This window comes from Periplaneta americana, chromosome 15 (assembly GCF_040183065.1).
Source record: "Periplaneta americana isolate PAMFEO1 chromosome 15, P.americana_PAMFEO1_priV1, whole genome shotgun sequence".
Lineage (NCBI taxonomy): Eukaryota > Metazoa > Arthropoda > Insecta > Blattodea > Blattidae > Periplaneta > Periplaneta americana.
The window spans coordinates 166,624,133-166,643,764 of record NC_091131.1 but is presented as its reverse complement, the minus strand read 5'-3'; the positions used below and the strand labels follow the sequence as shown (position 1 = coordinate 166,643,764).

The window sequence follows — 19,632 nt, the reverse complement described above, 5'->3', positions numbered from 1 at the left end:
TTCTGTAATTAAACCTACCAGGCTATAAAAAACTGTAGAAAAGTGAAAAAATAGAACCAATAGTTTCAAAACTAGATTCCCTATAGTCAGTAACAAGAATAAAGGTTGACATTTATTAACATGCCCCTGATATATGCCATGTATGAACATGATGATAGAAAAACCAGTGCCACAGTTTCAATATGTCTGTAGGTAGCGGTTAAAGAAATTCCCAATATCCTTTATTCACATACCAGTAACACTGACCTAAAAGTTAAGACGAGGAAAAAATTACTTACTTCCATCTAAAACAGTGATGTCAAAGCAAGCGCATTTTTCTGACCTTTACGTCGTGCACGGGCAGCAAGCGCTAAGTATGGAAAGAGGAAGGGTTGTGTATATGAATAAGCAACCTGTTGGATTAAGAAAACAGTGGTGCACAAACTTCAAACAGAACGTGAAATTTTATGTCTTTATTTTTATATGGCTTCTTTCTGTTTAATATTATCTATATTGTCTGTAAAACAAAAGTACTAACACTGATTTCTTAATATTGCACTAGTGTTTTAAATCTTAATAACATAATAGAGAGTTAAGAAGGAATATTCACTTAAATTCCATAGTAGTATAATATTATACTGTATTAAGTGGATGAAACACATCATTCATAAAGATAGTGATATTCCAAAGAAAGAGATTGAGTATGACATGATAAATTGGAATTTATATTGATGGTATTTTTAGCCTTAAAAAAGTAATCAATAGCCTAATCAAAACAATATTACAGTACAAAGCAAAGTTACCTAGGTGCTGTAGCCTATCTGTTTTAAGTGTAACTAATATCACATAACAAAACTCTTATCGCATTATGCTTTTAAGGTGATATTTGTGAGCAACTTCCTATCATCAGAATATTAAATTTTTTCTCGAAATCTGCTGAAGCTATAGAGCTGACATTTTTACAACACATGGGCACGTATCTTTTGCTTATGATGTAAAGTAGTTGCTTTGTTAATTCATTTCCTTACAAACAATTTTCATGTGAATATTTTCAAAATTTTCAATACACTATCTTCAGTAATACGTATATACGGTATATTAGATTTACGAAAACATTCTGTGAGGCTACTAAATAAATAGGCCTATACCTGAAAATTTCACTTTTCTATACGAAAAGTTGAGAAAATATTTCTTTTGAATAAAAAAATCAAACTTGTGAAAAATGAGCATTAAAATTAAAACTTACATTCTTATAATGCACTTATACTTCTCAGGCAAATCTAAAAATTAACATGGATACAGTTTTAATAAGTTCTCTTCCCTTTATCTATTGAATCAGTGCTGGCCATCCCTGAATATAGTTCGACCAAGCGGCATATACCACCTCTTTTGTCTGTCTCTTTCCTTTCTGCTGTAAAGCGCTCAGGCTCTCCTGGGCTCTAAAGCGTGCGCTTGCTCCTATGGGCATCAATTGACATGCCTGACCTAAAATAGAGCATAGATTCTACTCCACAGCCAGCTGCACTGTTTGTAGAGATGACCATAATTCAATAACAAGGCATTAAGTTCTAATAGTGGGTACACTCGAGACAGTGTATAACACATTAAATCATATACTTGTACATATTTATGTGTTTAAGTGTACAAATTTTCGAAAACTATCAACTCTACCTCTAAAAGACTCAGCTATGCAGCTATGATGCTGAACACTAGCATAAAAAGCCCAATACTGGTACCAAATTAAAGGTAAAAATCCAAGATAACTACCTGCTGAATAATAGACATAACAACATACAAACTATAGCCTTACCTCATTTGGTGTTTTTGCTTCAATGGCAGAAGAAACAGTTGGTCCAATACCAGATTCATTCTTCCTATCTGACAATCTTGTAGCTCTGACAGAATGGAATGATGGGGAACGGTGGAATTCCAGTCCACACATCTTCACTTCTGGTGATCCTTGAGCCACTAAAGAATCACCAATTGATAGTTTCAGGGAGTCTTCTACACCTCTGTCGCCATCCATTGCTATCTGATGTCTGCTGTGTGTCACACTGTCTAGGACAGGTGTCGTAGTCAGAGTTCTATCACTGCTTAGTCTTCCATGTTTTCTTTTCGGTGCCAAACCTAATAGATCACTGGCGGTTGTGGAAGAAGTGGAAGTCATTGGGATGTTTCTTTTGTAAGAAGACGATGTCTGATGAATTCTACGAAGATGTGGAAGACGTGGAGTGTGTGTTGTTACCATGGAGGGTTGAACTGCTGACAGGAGGGAAGATGAAAGATTACGCTTTTCCTTCTTTACTTCTATCAACTCTTTCATCTTCAGAAACTCAGCGACTTTGAGGAGTGCAGTTAATCTGTCCTCATCCACACTTACTTCACCCCGATACATCAAGTCCAATAAACTTCTCATGTCACAGTACAGGATGTCCTTTAACATAACAATCGCATGCTTGTCAGGATAATCTAGTAAAAGAGCTCGGAAATACGGGCTGCATGCTGACAGCACCATCTTATGGGCTTGGAGGAAACCACCCTCGACTTCAAGGGTGACATCGACGAAATATCCATGGCGCAGAAATTCATAAAACACAGAAAACAAATTTGATTGAAGATTATCCCAGCGCAGGCAGAATCGCTGTAACGACATGGTTACAACTGGTGACTACCTGCAGGTGGCACTACTGCTGTTCCAAACACCTGCCAAACATTGAAACGATCGCAATTAACACACATTTAAAGAACAAAATAAATTAGCCATTAATTCTATTTTACTGAAACATCTCAAGAGTCATACTGGTGACCATAATTATTATTTGTATTTATTTTTCGTGGCCAACTTTATCATCAGTCACAAACATTTCATATATAATCACCATAAACAAACCAAACCTTAGAAAGATGACAAAGTTGTGAAGTCTTTCATTTACCGAATCATCACTAACCCAGTCCTTCCACCATGTTGCTCTCATAATAAGTTTCCTATCCAACCAAACTCCCCTGGGATAAATCATTACATAGTCCCGCCGTTCTAATTTCCGGCAGCCAATCACGTTGCAGGTAGGCTACATTTAAACGTGTGCATCTTGTGATTTGCTGATGAAGACATTATGCATTTCCTAAGGCTGGATAAATACTTAATATAATCGCCCGCCATTTTAGCGTTCGCAGAAAGCACACGAGGACGTTATTTGCCGCTCAATTATTTGCTGAATTACAGTGCGTTTGATTTATTATCATAGGAGCTACGACATGGTAATGTTTAACAGTGTGGCAAATAGATTCCTCGTCTGGTAGCTCGGCAACGAAAGAACAAAAATGGCGAACGATACTATCTACCTAAACTTTATAGAGCCTTCACTTCGTAAGACGTAAGCAAAAAGGAGGAGTCACGCCGGGAATAACAGCGTCACGACTATAAAACCCTTTCATTCCCCAAGATGATTTAACGGGGAAAAATACTCCATAAATGTAGATACAGTAATTTCCAATAATCTGCCAGTCTTTTGCATATAGGGTGAGTCTAAATTTCCATTACGACTTTGAGGGCTTGTAGTGGGGACCAAGACGGTTAAGTTTTGCATAGCAACTCATGTCCGGAAATGTACCGTTTCCCCGTTACAAACAAAACACCACCACATCACATGTTGAACTCTCCCACTTCTGCTGCTTACTGTTTGTTGTTTTTCTTCTGGGTTCACTTACAAGAAGGATTCGATGTGATGACCAGTGACTTCAACACACACACACACACACACACACGAGGGCCATTGTTTTTACAATTCCTCATCCTTTGTGTTTGGAAGCAGTCAGAATTGTTTTGCTTCTGATACACAGTGTTTTCAGAAAAAAATTATTCGTAAATTCTGAACTCTCTCTCTGAAAGAAATACTTCAACCTACAGACGGTGGCAAAAATGTTGGTGAAAAAGAAATCCAAAGATGAGAATAGTGATGTTGTTAATTGGCTGAAAGTAAAGTCTTTCAATTACACGTGAGAAACATTTTGCATTCTGGAATATAAATGTAGGTATTCTGATGAATATAGAGCAATCAAAATTCGTGGAGAGGGATGACCATTTATTTGTCTAAAACAACCACTAGCAGAATACTCAAATTCATTCCCAATAAGCTCTGCAAAGAAGAATAATTTTCTAAAAGTCTGCCGAGCAAGTATCATTCCTGAAGAGTTGCATGGCTGGTACAACACTCTGCCAACATGTGACACTGCAGTTGACAAGGTTCCAGTACCTGCTGTGGGTGACAATGGAAATGATAAGTGATGATTCTGAAGATGACTCTTAGGAAGCTTGTGATTTAGCCTCTAAAAAAAATCGACCATATAATGCACTCTTTATATCATGAAGTTGAAAATCAGTGAATATATATAGTTTCATTCAATTCAGCCCTAGCTGTGTTAAAACCATAATTCAATCTGCAAAACATGGTAATATGTAGCTAATTACATGTATTACTTAATAAGGAGTAGATGAGTTTAAATGTAAAACCAGATTTTTCATAAACATTCAAACTTTCAAGTTGATTTATCTCAATACTATCTTTTTGGACTTAATACCTTTTCCTTGTATCTTCACTACATTCAAATAAGTTTCCCTGGGCCACAGACTTTAGAAGAACTCAGGTTTTCAATCATTAACAAACAAACCATCATCTTCTGATAGGCCAAGGGTAGGGGTAATTTGGGTATATAAGTTATAATTTATTGAATAAAACTTAACCTAATCTTCAAACACGTGCCAATGTAATATATAGTATATGGTCTATTTCAAAATTGCCTATCATGGAGTGTTAAAAATTTGTACTGATCACACTGATACTGCCTGGTAAAAAACAAACTGTTTCTTGTTTACCAGTCTATGAAATGACCCATCACATTCAAAGCAATATTGTTGGGAAACCAGCTGAGATGCAGTAACCAAATTCATGTAGGCCTATGTGTACATTACAATTTATTCAATAAAATTTTTCCTAATCTTCAAACACATGTCAATTGAAAATAGGCCCATATTGTCTATTTCACAATTCTCTATCATGGAATGTTAAAAATGTATGTTGATCACACTGATCCTGCTGGTAAAAAGGGCGGTTTCTTATTTACCAGTGTATGAAATGACACATCACATTCAAATCAATATTGTTGGGAATCAGTTGCCATACAGTAACCAAATTCAAGCATGTGTACATCACACATGTTTAGAACACGTTTTTAATAAATGTAGTAATATTCATTAATAGTTTGTTGGTAAATTATAATTTACAATCGTGCAGTAATTTGGTATAATTATAGGTTAATTGGTAACTAACCTAGTTTTCATTCTGGATCATGCACATAAACAAATTATGGATTGATGAAAAACAAATATCGTGTTTTCTGTCCCTGATTTTAATGGGAGATATTTTAAGTTTACAAAATAAGCCTCATCAAGAACTTAAGTTTTGGCTGAAATTTTTTTATCTTTCATAGTGTTCTGCCCAAGGACAGATCTTTCACTCCAAACCCAGCATTCTCCAATCTTTCCTATTTCCTACTTTTCTCTTAGTAAAGAAGTATTCATGTAAGAAGAAAGGTTACTCTTAAGTTTTATCATGAAATGATTAGTTTTAAAATTCACTATGATATTCAACATAACCTATAAACAATGCTAGTTTCTGTGTTGTGTCAGTAACATAAAAGTTATTAAAATTGATGTTATAAATAAATTAACCATAATAAACCTAAAACTAATTATAACAAACTTAAGTAGGCCTACCATTCAGTTCATGCAATCTGTGACTCTTTTTCGAAACTAATTTTGTAGTTATTGATGTTACTGACATAACGCTCCATAATGTTACTGATGTAACATTCTTTAATTATCGAATTCAAGTATCCAGGATTGGATCAATATGCCCCCAAAATCTTCTGCTGAAAGAATTAGAAAACACGGGGAGAAGCTAAGTGAGGAAAAAAAGAAAAAGAATGCAAAACAGCAAACACTTTCAAGAAAGAAATGGTCTGGAGTATGGAAGAAAAAGTAAACTGAAAGTAGTAAATTACAGATGAGAAAGTACAGATAAAAATTAAAGGTTGAAACAATGGTAAGAATGTTTCACAGAGTTGACATGTTTAAAACAAAACATTTTAAACAAAGTGTACAAAAATTGTTTAAAACAATATCAGTTGATTAAATGGTGATGTTACTAGTGTTAATTATGTAAGCATGTGTGGCTTACAGCTGTTTCGGTGCTACTTGACACCATCCTCAGAGCCTTCTGTGTCTCTGCACAATCTTAACTTCGCTGCCTGTTGTACTGCGACACTAGATCACTTTCGTAAAATTGTGAAACAGCTGAATAATCACGCAGCTTTCACCTTTCTTCTGCTAGATTTTGCAGAACATTTTGGGATAAAACACCAGGATGTAATAATGTCCGCACACTAGATCAATGAGAGTGTTACCATTTTTACAGCTGTTTTCAGTGAAGTAAACAGTACAACGTCATATGCATTGCTCACAGATGATTTGCAACATGAAAAAGGTGCGGTACTAACATTCAACAGAACCATATTGAAAGATGCCATGCACAGTAAAGAAATAAAACATCTCCCTAATTTCTCGAATGGTGCAGCTGGCCAATTTGAGAACAGATTCACTTTTTCCACAGTTCTAAATTCTGCTCTCTACCATCAACAGATTCAGTCCACTGCACAGTGGGCCAGAATTCGAATCTAGCAGGAAAAAATTAAAAATTCAACTCACTTTATTCCCCATATTTTCCCTCTGAATCTGTTAACAGATAATCATAGCTTAAGAAAATCGACCTTAGAGACGAAAAATAAACGGACATGTTTATATATAACAACCGTAATCTGCACTTCCTTGAGGGAGCGTTCCGTCTCAGCGCTAGTTGTGTGTTAGCAGTGAACTTTGTTGGTTGTTAGTTTGGTGCCAGTGCATTATTGTGAATACCTGATGTATGGAAAAGAAAGCTACAGATATGCACTTGCACATCAATATAGTTAAAATTCTCATTTTTTCATCAGTAGGCCCTAATTTATATTGAAGGTGTTAACAAGCTGATGTAATCAGGGAGTGAAATTCTTATTTTCTAAATTTACACAGTAATTTAAAAATGTACACAAATGTATCCGTTCACATTTTCATACCAAAATGTACAGAAACTCATAACGATTGAGGGTAAAGTTTCAGTATGTGCCCAAATTTGCCCAATTCTTAGAAATTTTATTTTATTTGCAGAGGCGCGCATTTCGCCGCGACCTCCCATTAAGCATTGTGAGCTATGAGAAGTGTTGAGTGATAAAACACAGAGTGAGGATCAGCTGGTGCATTATGTAGAATCTAAACTGAACATAGAGGACTCTTCTTCTTCTGAAGTATTACGTTGTATTAAAATGACATTGAGTGTTTTCAAATGCAGATTACAAGAGCGATGGCAAAAAATAATAGAATGAAACTAGGTTTCTAACAATAAATTCCAATTCGCTAGAAAAAGAACTACATTTTTCTGATGAAGTTTATAAAGCTACATCACAAAATTTTAAAATGGCCAGTCCAGTTCCGTTCACCTCTAACATGGAAGGCCTAGAAAACTATTTAACTAAAGAGAAATGAAAACTAAACAGAAAAGGTTAGAAGCTTTAATTAAAGAGCGATCGCAATAAGAATTAACAGAGGCTGCTCAAATCTCACCTCGAGCTTCCGGTAAAAGGGACGCAGCAAAAATTATTAAGAACAATACCGAAACTACCCCTCGCAGAGCCACTAGTTACAGAGTCATCCCACCCATTATCTATTCTATATTCTGCAGAAGAAGCTTTGTCATTTCTTATAGACAATAATTTATCTAAAATCCAATATAGTAATATATGCATGGGAGCTAAACACAGGCACAGTAATATATACCCATCATACAATACTGTCAGGGAAGCAAAATTAAGAAGTTATCCACCAAAAGAAAACGTGAAAGTTACAGAATATTTCGCCGAAATAGATTTACAGTCATTGTTAGATCACATAATTGAACGACTTGTGAAGATAAATGCAAACAAGTCGAAGAGTGAAGAAAAATAAAGCAGGTAAAAGTGAGAATTCTAAATGAGGCAGTAGAACAAGTGGGCAGCTTCAAATACTTGGGGTGTACTGTAAGCAGTAACATGAGCTGCTGCCAGGAAGTCAAAATGACGATAGCAATGGCAAAGGAAGCTTTTAATAGAAAAAGGAGCATCTTCTGCGGACTTTTGGAAAAATACCTAAGGAAGAGACTAGTGAAATGCTTTATGTGGAGCAGAAACATGGACATTACAACGAAGTGAAGAGAAACGACTAGAAAAGCTTTTGAAGTGTGAATGGAGCATGTGAAATGGACAGAGAGAATAACAAATGAAGCTGTGTTGGAAAGATTGGGTGAAGAAAGAATGATGCTGAAACTGATCAGGAAGAGGAAAAAAAATTGATTGGGTCACTGGCTGAGAAGAAACTGCCTAATGAAGGATGCACTGGAAGGAATGGTGAACGGGAGAAGAGTTATCTTGCCAATTGGAATGTTATCAGAAGAGCCCTAGAGGCAAGAAATAAGCACTTAACAAAATACAGGGAAAGCCACGCCAGAAAGTTTTCTCGTAAAGCTACTATACAGAATGTTTTTGATATCTTACTCGTAACTTCAGATCCTGCGATTGCTCAGTTGAGTGCGGCATCGAGGAATAGAAAGAAGGGATCATTATCTTTAGAGTTCGTTGTTTGCTCATTTAACCAAGTTTAATTTTCCTTATATAAGTTAATCATATTGTCGCCTACTGATATAACATTTTATGTAAATTAATTTCTTCCCGCTAGAATCGCATTCTGGCCCACTGTGCACTGACTGCAGTTTCTTTGGAACAGGTCACGATTAAAGACCCTATTTATGGCATATTGGTGCAACTGTAAAGCGAGCAGAGTGGCGGAAAATTATGCAGCGCCATATAGTGATAAACAATGCAAAGGACAGGCATGTCCACAGACCCGAATTTTTTATGAATCTGATATAGATTACCTTTTTTTATCGGTGAAACTAACGCAGAGGTAGTTTCGGTAATTTCGGAAGAAGGGATTTTTTGTGGAGATGCTTTTGATCGTATATGCAAGGCATAAGAAAAGCCTAGAAACTAACCAAACCTAACCTGTCACAGATTCGTGTATGCGAGATGTAGGTATAAGCGGAGTATGAAGGGAACTACCTCAGTACTAATTGTTACGTACCTCTATACTAGTTTCACCGTTTTGTTAGTTTAGGCTTTTTATGCCTTGCATACACGATCAACTGCATCTCCACAAAAAAAAAATCCCTTCTTACGAAATCACCGGAACTACCTCTCCGCTAGTTTCACCTAAATTTTATATTCAGAATTAATCCCACTTGAAAGAAAAACCACAAAACTTCACAGATAATACGGTTAGTTCAGGCTTTTCTTATGCCTTGCATATACGATCAACTGCATCTTCACAAAAAAAAATCCCTTCTTCCTAAATGACAGGAACTACCTCTGCGCTAGTTTCCCCGGCTTTTTTGGTATTCCACTGTGTCCTGAAACTGTGGAATACCCTAGAGCCTAATTCTGATCACAATCACCATTAAAGCATAAGAATTCAACCATTAACCTATTGCTGTTTTTATTTTAATGCCCCTTTGATCTTAAAACCTTTTAACAACCAATTAAGTATATATTATTGCTTACACCTGAGAAGATTCGGTTACACACACATAGTTTAAATTTCCCGTACCACACGCCCAAAGGCGTTGTGTTTATAATACTAGCCATCAGTGTCGCCAACACATAAATTGCATCCCCGTCAGTCTAGGTTTGGCTACGGCGACCTTCGCCGAATGATCAACGCTGACGATTGCATGCTTTAGCGTCCATCGTCAGAGAGTGTTTTTTTTTTATATGGGCGAACTTGTAGGTGTATTCTCAATTGTTATTAAATAGTTGACCATGCCCGAATAGCTGATAAATTGATGATCAAGTTTTATCACAGTCTAGTATATACAGTCGCGAAGCTCAATACGTAGTAAATATGCAAACATTAGATAGTTGCTCATTACTAGGATCGCATATCGCCTCATTACCAGAGACCGTAGATATCCAGAGTACTGCAATCCTTTGAGCCGGCAAATGCCGACAAATCCGCCATTGTTAGTCCAGCGAGCGCTATGCAGTGTACAGTTGCATAGGGAAAGAATGTAATTTAAGTGCGAAAAAAATGCAATGCTGCTGTGTTCAGAACTGTTCACAGAGAACTGAAAAAAGCGCACATATAAGGAAAAAGGAAAGAAGTGACTATAAATATAAAAAGGTACGATCCACTACCTAAGGGAGCATATATTGTGAGATTAATGAATGATTGTATTTTGATATTTATTTTTTCAAAATTTGGGCCCCAAAATATCTTTATAAAACTAATCTAGAATTTAAGTTGTTTCAGCAATGATATTTCTACATGAAACAAATTAAAATCACGTACCAATTAGGATCACTGTCAAATTATTACCATCTTCTCCCTTTCAAATCAAGTATTTCTGAATTCAATCCTATTTGTTATTTGCAAGAATGACATAATAAATATATTTGTGAAGTTCTGAATTCATTCTTGAGACAAGATTGTATTGTTTGGCTCGATTGGAAAATGTGGAGACCGTAAAAACTAGAAACCCTATTAAAGTTAGACTGATGTGAAATTTCAATTTTCTAAACTATTCTAGGTAGATCTCTGAAATTTTGTACTTTTAATTTGTAATTTTAAATTGTGTAAATTTAGGTTTTCAAAAATTGCTACAATTATGGCCAGAATTTTTGTCTACATATTTGTCAGACCTTCAGAAACAAAACTAACTACTACATATACAATTTTCCTTTTATTTTACTAAAAAAAAATATTAAAAATATTTAATGCACTAAAAGTGTAAAAACAGAAAGAAATTCAACTCGAGCGTAAAAAATAGCATTAAAAATACCTTTTATTGATATTCTGGCTGATATGCATATATATTATCAGGCAGTACATCTCACTTGACGATATGTGTCAGAGGAAGATGAATTGTTTGTATGTATCTGAAGTCTGACTAGTGTAGTATGTAGCTAATCGGCGAAGTATGCATTGGATGGACAAAAGGAACTGACCACCCTACCCCATTATCTCCTGGCCTAGTTGTCTCATGAGTGATGCCTTATTGGTGGTACTTATGAGATTCAAACATGTCTTCGGACATTTGTCTAAACAAAGCATTAACAAAAAATATGAGTGTTAGATATAATCCTGATAGTAAGTTTTGTTAAGAACATATTCAAAAACCTCTAATGATTATTGTAATACAGTAAACTCTATGTAAACTGTAAGAATTGTTTATGTATTTTCGCGATGTGACTTCCTAAGCTGAAACGACATAAAATAAATAAATTAAAAAAAAAAACCCTCTACAAAAATTCATGAACGTAGTACAAAATCTGTAGAAAGAGTTGAATGTTTAGCAATGCAAAATTTACAGTAAATTAAAGTTGAGAAAATTCACATCAATGTTTTGGATGATAATTATGAACCAGGTCTCTCTATTTTTTTTATTTTCTAGTCATTTTGAAACATATAGACCTAGCATATTATATACAGAACTTACCCTTATATACACTACCACGCTGTGCTCACCTAACCTACACTAGTAAATAAACTATGTAAACTTATGAAAACACTATAAGAGATCAATATTATTTACAAATCACTATAGACTGTAGACACTATTATAACACTAACAATAAAACTGTTTGAAACTTGCAAATATTTCTTGTATCACAAACAAAAACCAAGCATGGAAAACACGTTGTTATGGCTACTAGCAACAAGAGGAATTTTCCTTTAGACAAGAGTTGTGCTCTCCTTTGTACTGAATGTTTTTTTTTTTTAAGGAAAGCAGCCTTTGAAGTACGCCTAACACCTGTTGGATTCTATGAAGAAATATTTCGAGAAGTCGAGAAGCTACACTGGCTCAATCGGAAATCTAATACGAGGCGCATCCAGAAAGTAAGTTTCCCTATTTAAAAAAAAAGAACATACACTTTCAGGAAAACATTTATTGGCAACAGGTACAGCAATATTTCAGCTATTTTTCAACATAGCCACCATCAGAATTGAGACACTTTTCGTATCGTGGGATCAACTTCTGTATCCCTCTGTCGTAGAACACTGCCGCCTGTGAATAGAACCAGCGTGTGACAGACGTCTTCAGCTCTTCGTCGTTGCCAAAACGCTCACCGGAGGACAGAAATTTCTTGAGGTGCAAGAAAACGTGAAAATCGCTGGGAGCAAGATCAGGACTGTAGGATGGGTGATCAAACAACTCCCAGACAAATTCCGTTAAAACAGCTGCTGTGCGCCGAGCCGTATGTGGACGAGCATTGTCATGGAGGACCACAACACCTGCAGTAAGCATTCCACGCCTCTTGTTTTGAATGGCACGTCGCAATTTTCGCAGTGTTTCACAGTAACGGTCAGCGTTCACTGTTTCACCTCTTGGAAGGAAGTCAATGAGCAGAATGCCCTTCCTGTTCCAGAACACCGTGCACATCACTTTCCGTACCGAGAGCGTCTGTTTGAATTTCGTCCTGACCGGAGATCCACTATGCCGCCAATGCATTGACTGCTGCTTGGTTTCCGGGGTGAAGTGCGAAATCCAAGTCTCATCGCCCGTGACGATCCTGGCGAGGAACTCGTCGCCGTCATCGTGATACCGTTGCAGAAATGTCAGTTGCATTTTGTGTTCGTGTGTCAGGTTTTTCGGCACCCACCTGGCACACACTTTTTTGAACAGCAGATGCTTAGTGACAATCTCATGCAACAAGGATCGCGATATCTGCGGAAAATGGCTGCTCAGCTCCATAATCGTGAAGCGACGGTTCTCTATGATGCACTGCCGCACCAGCTGAACATGATCATCATTGATGAGGGAAGGTCGCCCACTGCGCTCTTCATCGTGGACACTTTGACGACCTTCGGAAAACTGCCTACACCAGCGATGCACCATCTGCTTACTCATGATGTTCGCCCATAGACCTGACAGAGCTGCCGATGAATTTCAATTGGCGGAATGCTTTGTGCATTAAAGAACTTTATCACCGACCGAACCTCGCAGGCGGCGGGAGAAGGAATAAGAGCTTCCATTTCGGACGCCAAGCTACTAGCACCAGGCGGGACCAGTCCGGTTGGCATATGATTGATACGTCATAGATCTGTTACGCATGCGCAATTACACGGCTAATTACGTTTACTTTCAAGGGGAAAAAATCGGGAAACTTACTTTCTGGATGCGCCTCTTATAATAAATAATTAATGAAATAGAGCGTAATTTCCTAAATGGTCGCAGAATTCAGAGTGCAGGGAGTGGACGGAGCATTTAAATTAACAATCAGAGCCCACAGCCTTTTAAAAATATGACCCTAAATAGCTGATAGACCCGTCGTATGGCCATGAAAATTGGGAGAGGGCATCTTTAGACCAAAAATGAATTTTTAAAGGTAAAAACAAAGAAACGATTTTTTTTACCAAAACTGACAAAACCTTACGTCAGTGTATCCTTGGGGATATTATACTGATTTAAACTAAATGCACAAAAGTTTATCACTAGTATATCTGGTTGATAATAACACATGTACAAAATTTCGTCTCTCTATGATAAGCGGTTTGCATTTTATTAATAACTTAATAGAATAATATTGTACTGCTTTATACAAAAAGTCCCTTGCGTCATTATTTACATTATTTTTAAATGATATTCACTTATATGATTCTTTATATACATTGGAATAAACATTACCATTGGAATTTTCTGTACAGCGAATGGGTAAATTACTAGGAAATTTTATGGCTATTAATTTCTTATTTTTTATAATAAAAAAATTCTAGTAATTTACTGATTAATTTTACAGCATACCCTATAGTAAGCTTTGATTCCATGTATGCAAGGATCCATATAAGTGAAAATCACTTAAGAATAATGTCAATTGTAGTGCAAGCGCCTTTTTATATAATATTTTAATCAAATGATTAATAAAATGCAAACCACGTATCATACGTGGATGCAATTTTATACACTTGTCACTATTAAGCAGATATATCAGTGATAAAAGTTTGATGAATCTAGCTTCGTAAGTATGGTAGTTATGGATTTCACTGTTGTGAACTCTTAATACTAATAAAATTCGCGACACTTCAGTATAGTGTCCCCTTATATGCGGAAGCCGGAGAGTTCGCACGAGAAATGCAGTTGGAAATGTTTAGATTTATTGTTATTTTATTTGAAACATTGTTGTTTTAATTTGTTACTTGTAATTTATTAAGTTCTTGTTGCTGTAATACCTACAACTGTGACGTTGATGAAGGAGCGTATTGAACACTTAAATGTATATTTATGCTATTATAATTATTAAATGAAGTTTTTTACATTAGTATGTTGACTGACAATAATTTTCTATAATGTAAGAAGATCCTTTAGACTTTTTGCCCTTCAAATTAAAAATATCTGAGTTTTACTTTAAATATTCCTATCCCTAGCGTGTTGAAAAGGACTAACAATGGCGGCCGACTCGGTGATTGCGCTACTCTGGTATATCCACGGACTTTGCTCATTACAGGCAATGCAAAATAGTACCGTCACAGTGTATTGTTTCTAGCACCCTCAAAACTCAAGCTTCGTGACTGTAGTAAACTGTGGTTTTACCTTGTAAAACAAGTATGGAACTTAATAAATCAAAGTTGTTACAACTATTACTTCTAGAAGAAGAAGAAGAAGAAGATGATGATGATGACTATTGGATTAAACGTACAAGAGGCTTCAAACTAATGCGATCTTTAAAAATAGATATACAGAGGGTTGTTTTAATTCATTGATATTCAAACATCTTGAAAGTGATCCCACCAAATTTAAGGAATATTTCAGACTTTCTTCCGAACAATTTCATTTTATTTTAAGTTTAATTGAAAATGATATTTTAAAATTACCTACAAAGTTTGTTGAGAAACCAATAAGCCAAGCTGAAAGATTAACAGTAACTTTAAGGTAATACCAATGATATAAACACTTTATTTTTACTTTTTACAATAAGAAATAATGTTACAAATAAAAAAATTAAGGGTTAAAAATATATGGCATTAAAAGTTCTGTAATCAAGATGTATAAAAAAAATTAATGTGTTGAGGGAGTTGTTGCACTTCTCTCATTTAGCCGGCATTCCAGTTCACTCACTATCTGACACACTCTAACTTTTGCTTCAGCAGCTGAATCTGGAGCGAATGTCATTACTGTTTGAGCCATGCTGTTGAAAAAATCAGCACAGGATGATTTTCAATCTTTGATGAAAGCAGTTTTTCAAATATTAGAGACCTTTGATGTTCTCTTTCTTTCATATGCTCCAAAAACGTGTCATCGTTCCTCCTTTTTCTTTCAGTATTTACTTGAGAAGGGATCTGGTGAGGAGTTTACCTGTTTTCTTCAGTCTCCTCTGTACCCATTTCGAATTCTGACTGCAGGAATTCGTAATCAGTATATTGAGTCACTTCGTTATCTTCTTCTTGAATTTCCACGTTCAAGAGAAGTTGAGAACATTTTATGTTTGATATTGTGTCTCTGCTGTCCGACACGGAACTCATAAACTCATTTCATCAAAATATTGCCACTTTGGAAAGTTGCTTGCAGATGCATCAGAACCCTGCTTCATTTGCTTCTTTTTTTTCTGGTGTGTGTTTCTTAGACTTTCCCAGCGTGTCTTGCACAAATCCACTGAAAGAACAAATATAAATAACACTGGTTAATATAATGCTTTCAGATATATGGCAACAGGAGAGTCATTCCGCTCTTTGGCATTCTCTTTCCGAATTTCACATTACCACATAAGTCAAATTGTGCGGGAAGTTTTAAAATGCCTTTGTGATACATTGGTACCAATTTTTCTACCTGCACCAACAAAAGACAGAATGAAAACAACTGCCTCGGAATTCTATGACTTATGGGATTTCCAAAATTGCTGTGGAGCTGTGGATGGCAAGCATTGCCGCATCGTGTGTCCTGATAATAGTGGTTGCTTATTTTTCAATTACAAATCATTTTACTCAATTGTATTATTAGCTTTGGTTTATGCAAAATATAGATTTGTTATTGTTGACGTTGGTTCGTATGGGAAGGAGGGTGATAGTGGAATTTACGAGAAGTCTAATATGAAAACTCTTATTTCCCATTTAATGCCTAATGATTCCTCACTATCAGGAACAAATATAATTTTACCCAATGTAATTGTTGGTGACGAGGCATTTCATTTATCGAGTCACCTAATGAGACCAATGCTTGACCGACAAGAGCAAATATGTATTCAATAAACGCTTGTGTCGAGCTCGAAGAACAGTGGAAAACGCATTTGGGATCCTGAGTCAAACATTCAGGGTGTTTTTTCAGCCAATAGCTATCAAACCACAAACGGCAGATCTGATCACAGCTTGCTGCTGTTTGCACAATATGCTAAGAACCTCAAATGACAATGAATGTGACATAACTAATCCAACTGCAAACTTTTTACCATTTACTAGAATGGGAGGAAACGTACGGCAGAAGCTTTCAATATTCGAGACCAATTCAGAAGGTATTTCTCTAGCGAGGAAGGAAATGTCAATTGGATTCAGTAACAATAAGCCTTGTAATGAATCAACTTCAATGTTAATTATTATATGTAAACATTATATTATTGTTATTGTAAGTTAATTATAAATTTCAAACTACATTATAGTATTTAGAAAATGTCAAATCCTTCCTATATATAGCTTGTAAAACTGCAAACTTTTTTTTAAATATTTCACAATGAATAAAATATTAATAATTGATTTTTATTTAGGCCTACTGTAAAGGTGCATCTACACGGTTCAAGCAACGAATGTATGATTTATATTTAATATTATATACGTAATGAAGATGACGTTGAAAACGGCGCATCATGTAGACAGACAATTTTCATGCATCTTAATAATTAATTATTGAACACGCGTTTTAGATGCAGCTTCACTGATTTTTGTTTCTTTCAGTATATTATTCCGTTTTGCTAAGAAAATTCGAAACAATTGTGAATTTAAAAATAATGATATTTACCAGTCTTGTTTAGCATTTCCGCCACCTCTTGCCACAAGAAGTCTTTCAACTGAGTATCTCTATATTCCTTTTGGCTCATGTCGAACAGGGAATTGTGTTTGGACACATAATCAATTAACATGTCGTCTTTTTTTTTATTGGGTTAGTTTATGACGCTGTATCAACATCTAGGTTATTTAGCGTCTGAATGAAATGAAAGTGATAATGCCGGTGAAATGAGTCCGAGTTCCAGCACCGAAAGTTACCCAGCATTTGCTCGTATTGGGTTGAGGGAAAACCCCGGAAAAAACCTCAACCAGGTAACTTGTCCTGACCAGGATTCGAACCCGGGCCACCTGGTTTCGCAGCCAGACGCGCTGACCGTTACTCCACAGGTGTGGACCATGTCGTCTTCGTCAGTGGAGAAATTGCAGAAAGATTTTTGTTTTACCGCCATTATGGTACGTGTAAAGTGTAGATCATAATATGTTAATAATGGTTTAGTTCATTACCTACTGTAATTATACAATTGGTTGCTCGGATGATCGCCAGGTTTTTGCCTCGATGGCGAACTCCGACGATGTTCGTCGGGCCCAGCGGTGTTCGTTGGCGATCATCGCTGTTTTTATGTCAACGAAATTTAGACAGCTTCACGATTCCAAACTTACTTATTTCTACGCCCACTTTGTTTTGGGCGCTTATGCTAATGGCGGACTGTCGTTATATTTTCTTCAAACATAGCGGCGCAATGGCTACTATTTCTATCTCGTTGCAAAATACGGACATCGTTGGACAGGACGTCTTTAAGTAACGAACAACAGCAACAAGAACAACATTGAAAGAACTGAGAAGGGCGAAAGATGTAATGTTAAGTATGCATTTTGTTGTTAAACGTGTTCAAGTCTGTTTCCAGTATTTTCATGATTGAATGTTTCCGTACCTCACATCATGACAGAATACAAGTTGGTCGTCGTAGGAGCAGGAGGTGTCGGGAAAAGTGCCTTGACGATACAGCTTATTCAAAATCACTTTGTTGATGAGTATGATCCTACAATTGAAGATTCATACCGCAAACAAGTTGTTATCGACAGTGAAACTTGTCATCTCGATATTCTTGATACAGCGGGACAAGAAGAATACAGTGCAATGAGGGACCAATATATGAGAACTGGGGAAGGATTTTTGTTGGTATTTGCTGTTAATAGCGCAAAATCCTTCGAGGATATTGGAGGTTATCGTGAACAGATAAAGAGGGTAAAGGATGCAGAGGAAGTGCCAATGGTTTTAGTGGGCAACAAGTGTGATCTTCCGTGTTGGGATGTGGACATGAACCAAGCTCGTGAAATTGCAAAACAGTATGCAGTTCCTTTTGTTGAAACATCGGCAAAAACAAGAATGGGAGTTGATGATGCATTTTATACGTTAGTTCGTGAAATCAGAAAAGATAAGGTACAGCGTGGGAAAGAGAATCGCAGGAAAAAGAAGGTCATAGACGTTAAAAAGAAATGCTGTCTCTTATAAACTGTGCAGCTTTAGAAGATTATAAAATTGATGTACTGTTTTAATAACAATAATTATTATCTCTTGGGAATGTGTGTACTATCTGTGGATGTATGAGTATCTTACCGCAAAACACGTGTAGCTATAGAGTTTGCCATTGTATGTTATACATAACTTATTTATATCACAGATGGCTACGTTATTTATAAAAAGTAGTCAAGAATGAGTACTGGTATTTAAAGTGATGGTCAATGAACTGAAATAGTAAAATCAATACATAGTCGAAATTATGTATCACATGCTGACACCACAGTCTATTATATACAGTCACGAAACTTGAGTTTTGAGGGTGCTAGAAACAATAGACTGTGACGGTACTATTTTGCATTGCCTGTAATGAGGCAATATTACCGATCCTAGTGGTGAGCAACTATCTAATGTTTGCATATTTACTACGTAGAGCTTCGCGACTGTATATACTAGACTGTGCTGACACCAGCTTTTCAACTCCAAGTGCAGCTTCATGAATCTTTTTAATAAATTGTAAATCTATTTGATTATAATTTATTGGTAACAAAGTATGTTTTCGTAGTGCTTAAATAATATTCTGTATATTCAAGATAATGCATCCACATTATTGAATAGGTCTGTAAGTACAGGATCAGCACTACACTACGCCACTTCGCAATCACGAGATCTGTGATAGCCATACACCAAGTTTGTGATGAGGTTAGTATGTATTTGATGAAGGTTTAGCGAAGTGACAGTCCTAGCCCCAGGGTGTTTGAGAGACAGCCCTGTGATTATCAGCCATTTCATACCACATAGTGTTGTACTCTAGCTCAACTTTCACCATTACTAGTAGTTGAAATTGCGTTAAAAATTAAAATGATAAACTGTAAGCTGGATCTGATTTTCTAAAGTAATTTGGTGATAAATGAAGATGTTCTGCTATAAGGGTGGAAGTGGAATGCCATAATTAGATAATGGTCAG

General features: G+C 36.1%; 2 protein-coding genes and 1 pseudogene across 4 annotated transcripts in view; 2 read left to right on the top strand and 1 right to left on the bottom strand.

Annotated features, from left to right (window-relative positions):
- The window catches only part of LOC138715508 (uncharacterized), an 89,543-nt gene extending 79,683 nt beyond the window's left edge, over positions 1 to 9,860 (bottom strand). Inside the window, exons 1-2 of one of the 3 annotated variants that reach the window (XM_069848502.1) lie at positions 9,721 to 9,860; positions 1,790 to 2,682 (exon numbers count right to left, since the gene is read on the bottom strand). In XM_069848502.1, coding sequence (XP_069704603.1) covers positions 1,790 to 2,632 — 843 coding nt within the window. In that variant the 5' untranslated portion in view covers positions 2,633 to 2,682; positions 9,721 to 9,860. Of the gene's footprint in view, positions 1 to 1,789; positions 2,683 to 5,752; positions 5,909 to 9,038; positions 9,630 to 9,720 lie in introns of those variants that run through there. The other 2 variants (XM_069848504.1, XM_069848503.1) reach the window with 2 other exon arrangements.
- Positions 9,861 to 12,355: 2,495 nt separating this feature from the next.
- Positions 12,356 to 18,062, top strand: LOC138715757 (uncharacterized; annotated as a pseudogene).
- On the top strand, positions 17,847 to 19,201 carry LOC138715507 (ras-like protein 1). Its single transcript, XM_069848501.1, has one exon. The coding sequence runs from the start codon at positions 18,087 to 18,089 to the stop codon at positions 18,657 to 18,659; it is 573 nt and encodes a 190-aa protein (XP_069704602.1). The 5' UTR covers positions 17,847 to 18,086; the 3' UTR covers positions 18,660 to 19,201.
- Positions 19,202 to 19,632: the final 431 nt, after the last annotated feature.

Coding starts and splice junctions, on each gene's coding strand:
- LOC138715507 (XM_069848501.1), top strand. CDS start 18,087: ATGACAGAATACAAGTTGGTCGTCGTAGGAGCAGGAGGTGTCGGGAAA.